Below are 5,078 nucleotides of genomic sequence, written 5' to 3' on the forward strand. Positions count from 1 at the left end.
AAGTATAATTACATCATAATGGTGATCTGAAGGGGTATATATACAAGATTCTCACTGTGGGCACATCACCAATAATAGAAGAGCTAAATCGGCATTAATGCTTACGAAACAAGGTGGTAATAACCAAGCAAAAAAAAAAAGAAAAAAAGGCATGTGAAAAGACTAATCATTTCTGCAACAAAGGTGGTCCTTGATGGATTCTCAGCCTCAGTCATTTTTATGCCAACTCATAGGAAAGTTATGTCAATTTGAAACAGACTGCTAAAGTGCACGAGTCTTCCAGATCAATAAAATGTAAAAGGCGGCCATAATTTTGAGATATGATAATGCAGTCCCCCTAGATAATCTCTGGGATAAAGGGTAAAATAAAATTATAGGAAATGAAAGAACATTGGTAGACTGAAGAATTTATGAACAACATAATCCCAACCACAAGTTCCATTTGATGTGAGAAAACCCACAAAATACTAATACTGAGCAAAAGATACCATTTGAGATTTATCCAGAATTATGATTCTTTTTCAAGCCATTTCTGAACCTACTGGTACCATAGTGCTAGACCAAACTAACAAACTTGAGAATGCAAGCCGCTTAGTATGAACTAAATCCCTTGGTCTGTTTGTGCAAAATAAGCTTAAAAAATGGAATCTAGTTGACAATGCAAGGTTAGATTAGTGCGCTTCCATATTGAATCTTGATGTGAATGAGCACTGGTGCAATGTTCTTTTGGGTTCATAGTATCTAAAGTCATTTAGAAACTTCCATCAAATATTTGCATGTAGAATTTCAGAATCTTAAAGTAAGTAAAAAGTGTATAAAAAACAAGAACTTGAGAAAATTCCCTTAGAAAATCAGACAACTTCCACTGTTTTGTAACTTAACAAAGTTGGCTTATTTTTTCCATAGTCCATTTCCACAATATCAGATGATTTCATGAGAAATCCGTATTGTAAACCTTTCTCTGACCATGAAACCTGTAACAAGTTTACCAATATTAACGTTGTTATGAGCTCAATTGTGGAGCAGCTCAAAAGTACCGTCCCATCACTTGTTAATGAATGAGACTCCCTTCTGAATGCTTATTGCCAACTCTTTCTTAGCCTTCTCCAAGCCAGCCCTGTGACAACAAGGATCCCTAATCAATGTCTGATATGGTTTAAAGTGCATAATCTATGTATATATCCTCTTCACGAAACCTATGCATATATCAACATCAAATAGTTCCACGAGATCCACATTATATCTGCAAATGGACTAATTCATCAAGCATAACCTCTCAGAAAACATGATTCAGCAAGTGATGTGTTTTTTTATCTCTGCTTCATCAGTGGATCAATCTCTTATACTTATCAACAAACAAAGCAGCAAAATCTATTAACATCACCTAACAAACAAAGAAATAATTGATAGATTGATCTCTAAAGAACTAATTGTGACTGTGAGCGCAATGTGAATAATCATAAAGTAAATGCTGTTGCACAACAGCAAAATGAAGATTCTGGAACAAAGATACAGACCTTTCAAATTCATTCAACGGTCCAAGAGGAAGAACCTCCTCCACTCCACTACGACCTAATCGAACATTTGATGCAAAGAAAGGTAGTTCTGTAACCTATACATAGGAAATTAACACACAAAATTCAGATCCTCAAAGACATTGAAAATGTATGGAGTGTAGAATAGAATCAGAAGGGAGAGACCTGACAAGCCACAAATGAACATTCCAATATGTTCGCATCACCTCGTAACCCCCTCAAACAAGCATCGGCAAATTTAGCAGCTGCGTATGCCTGCAAAGTGTGTTTTTGTCTATCCACTCTAATATACAAGCAAGGAACTTAACAAAAACACATTTTAATGAAAGGCATGGAGTCCAACCATTGACAATGTAGCAGAGCCTGCGCCAGCTTTTGCCTGCATTACAGGTAGAATGCACAAATTAGAGTGCATTAAAACAATTGACAAATCTGAGTCAGATTAAATACTCTAACATCCAAGCCATCTTTTTTATGTCCCGAAAACATATTCATCTCCTAAATGAGACGAATGAAATCTGTATATGAATTGTTCAATTTGCTGCCCGATTTTAAGCTTCTAGAGACAAGAAATCCAACAGTTTAACACAATTAAGTAGGCATGGCTCCAGTAGGATTTCTAGAGTCAGATCTCCTTGGGAAGTTATTCCTTGTGAAGATTTAATTTCTTCAAGTAAAAAAGGGTGACAGAGGCATCATTATGCATAAAGTTTCAGATTTAGTGATCAATTAAATCAAGATGTGAACCAAAGGCCATTAATCATTTTCATCCCTAACACATACTTTATGTTCCGCCTTTCCCAACAGGATGGTATCCTCTAGTTATCATTTATTAATCAACAGAAATATATCAAACTTGCAGAAAACTTAATAAATATAAACTATAACTTTGCAGCAGCTCATTGTAGTATTGAGACTACAGTTTCAAACTTGAATAAACCTTTATTGGAAAAAAAACAAGAGCAGAAAATATTGTATATTACTATATTATATTATTTTACCTCAACAACTTCTGTTCCGCCATTCTGTATGCGATCAGTCAGATAACTAATTTCCTCTTGTGTAAAAGAATATGAAGGATTGACCTATACAAGGAAATAGCAAAGGACAAATCACTGAGAAAAAGTTGTGGAAGGCATAAAAGAAACTTAAGATCAAAATTAACCAGCCCACCTGCGATAAAAGAGGTAATATGGTAATTCCAGCATGACCACCAATCACAGGAACATTAACATCCCTGGGATCAACCCCTAAGACTTCAGCCTGTAAGCATGCTATAAGCAATAAGAGACTAAGTGTATAAAGCTAACTAGTACAGTGGATATCCTGGGTAGAAAGTTGAAACTATAATCATATAGAAATTCCAGCCCTTATCAACATGAAACTGAAAGGGAGGAAGATACCCATATGTGCCAACAACATGAAGAGTGTGACACATCTGGAACTAATATATAATGTTGATGTAAGATATCAAATGAGAAAATTAACATAATAAAGTTTGATACGTACCACAAAAGTATTGGCTCTCACAACGTCAAGTGTTGTCACCCCCAAAAGACGCTTGGGATTGTAAGTACCAGCTTTCTTAAACACTTCAGCTGCGATGGGAACAGTGGAGTTCACTGGATTGCTTATCAAGTTAACTATAGCCATGGGACAGCATTTAGACACTCCCTCACACAGGGTCTTGACAATCCCAGCATTGATATTAAACAAATCATCCCTAGTCATTCCTGGCTTCCTAGGAACTCCAGCAGGAATTATTACAAGATCCATTCCTGTAAGTGCATTCTCTAATTGAGATTGACCAAGAAAACCCCGGACCTGGAGACTTCCAAATCAGAATTATAATGGTATCCAGTTCCTTAAAAAATAATAGCATTGTGTCACTGCACTACCGTTTAATTTAAGAGAAACAAGACATAAAAAAATTGATCAATAGCATCAAAAAAATTAGATGTATTCGTCTATTTTAATGAGCTAGTGCGCCATAAGAAAAATATGAGACAAGGCAAGAGAAGTGACAATTACCACAGCGCCGGTGTTCATGTGGCTGATATCTGCAGTGACACCGGGAGAATTGACAACATCGTAAAGGTGTAGAACCGAGACCAAAGGATTCATTTTCATCAGCATAGCAAGCGGCTGCCCAATACCTCCAGCAGCTCCCAGTATCGCCACCTTGAATCCATGGGCTCCTCCCTTGGACCGGCAATTCGCACGCCTCAGCAAGGACGTCTCCTCCGTCTTCAAGCACACAAACGATGACTTATTAGACCAACACCCTCCTTGTCATAGCAAAACCATCGCCTTCCAATCAAATCAATTGATATTATAAAACCCTAAATTGAAGCTGACGAAGATAAGTCAACAAAATTTTCCCAGGGAGGAACGAAGAGGAGTGGTTCTCATTTCCAAGATTCCATTTTTCCAAGTAAGAGCACCATGTTGCCGTCAAGTGGAATTAGTGCCAAAAAAAAAAAAAAAAAAGGTTCGTTGTGAATTCAAAATCAATCTTCATAGAAGGACAAAAAAAACAGGTTTCCAAGTTTGAATTAAGAGCGATGACGAAGAGGGACCTGAGAAGCGGGAGGGCGGAGATGAGAACTGATCCTAGCAATGCGTCGGGAAGCATCATCGGAGCTAGGCTGCATCCTTACTCTTCGATTGCGTAAATCGGGCTATAAAATTACTCCACCGGTTGAGGCTGCCCGATAAATAATGAGTCAATAAATAACAAATAAAAGAAAATAATAAATAATAAAATACGGAAAGATGGAGAGGAACAGAAAAGGCTGCAAGAGACGTGTACGAAAAGACGTTTGCAAACTGATGAGCTGTCTATCGTGAATAAATATTCGACATAAATAACGAAAAATATATTGGGCAAAAATTAAAACATGCTCTAACATGAATATCAGATTAGCTTTCTTTGTTTAAACGACAATTTACTACGGAGTATGTAGAAATTTAAATTAAAACATGCTCTAACATGAATGCCCTCCATAATTATTTTTAGTATTTCTATAGTGAACTAGAGGTTTTAAAAAATCTATTTTTTTTTTATTATTGTGCCTGATACGAAAAGATATCAGACTCAATGTGAACCTGATATCTCCCTATATCAGGTTAAATGTGGGCATGATATGGGGAGATATCAAGCCTAACAATAAAAAAAAGAAAAAAGAAAGAGAGATTTAAATTTTTAAAAATCTCTGGTCCATCATTAGGAATGCCAAAAATAATAATGGAGAGTATATTTGGGCTCCTTGTAATTTTAGAAACCCACAGGACCTGAGTAATCTGAGGTCCCTAGGTCGATCAGTGAGTTTCGGTCAAAACCTACTGATGAACTTAGAGAGCTCTGATTGCGCATCCTATGGATTTTTGATATTTCGAGGAGTTCAAATATGTTATCTATTATTTATTTCAATTTCTAAAAGATGTTAAAATATAATAAAAAAATCTGCAAAACAATCCCCATACGTTTTAGGTTTTTCAAAACCTCTGGTCCACTATTAGGAATGTTGAAAATAACAATGG

General features: G+C 36.3%; 1 protein-coding gene across 1 annotated transcript; it reads right to left on the minus strand.

The window, feature by feature from the left end:
- Nucleotides 1-815: 815 nt before the first annotated feature.
- Nucleotides 816-4,275, minus strand: LOC121975345 (malate dehydrogenase, glyoxysomal). Its single transcript, XM_042526945.1, has 9 exons — nucleotides 4,115-4,275; nucleotides 3,567-3,782; nucleotides 3,045-3,359; nucleotides 2,709-2,798; nucleotides 2,537-2,620; nucleotides 1,879-1,914; nucleotides 1,701-1,790; nucleotides 1,518-1,612; nucleotides 816-1,117 (listed from the first exon to the last, which is right to left on the minus strand). Exons 1-9 carry the CDS (start codon nucleotides 4,187-4,189, stop codon nucleotides 1,045-1,047), a joined length of 1,074 nt encoding a protein of 357 aa, XP_042382879.1. The 5' UTR covers nucleotides 4,190-4,275; the 3' UTR covers nucleotides 816-1,044.
- Between the last annotated feature and the right edge of the window lie 803 nt (nucleotides 4,276-5,078).

This window comes from Zingiber officinale, chromosome 1B, assembly GCF_018446385.1.
Source record: "Zingiber officinale cultivar Zhangliang chromosome 1B, Zo_v1.1, whole genome shotgun sequence".
Lineage (NCBI taxonomy): Eukaryota > Viridiplantae > Streptophyta > Magnoliopsida > Zingiberales > Zingiberaceae > Zingiber > Zingiber officinale.

What these genes read in the sequence shown, in the direction of transcription:
- LOC121975345 (XM_042526945.1), bottom strand. Translation starts at nt 4,189, where the DNA reads ATGCAGCCTAGCTCCGATGATGCTTCCCGACGCATTGCTAGGATCAGT. An exon ending in ACATGAACACCGGCGCTGTG is followed by an intron (nt 3,360 to 3,566) that starts GTAATTGTCACT and finishes GGAAGTCTCCAG; the next exon opens with GTCCGGGGTTTTCTTGGTCA. An exon ending in GCGGAACAGAAGTTGTTGAG is followed by an intron (nt 1,915 to 2,536) that starts GTAAAATAATAT and finishes CCTGTAATGCAG; the next exon opens with GCAAAAGCTGGCGCAGGCTC.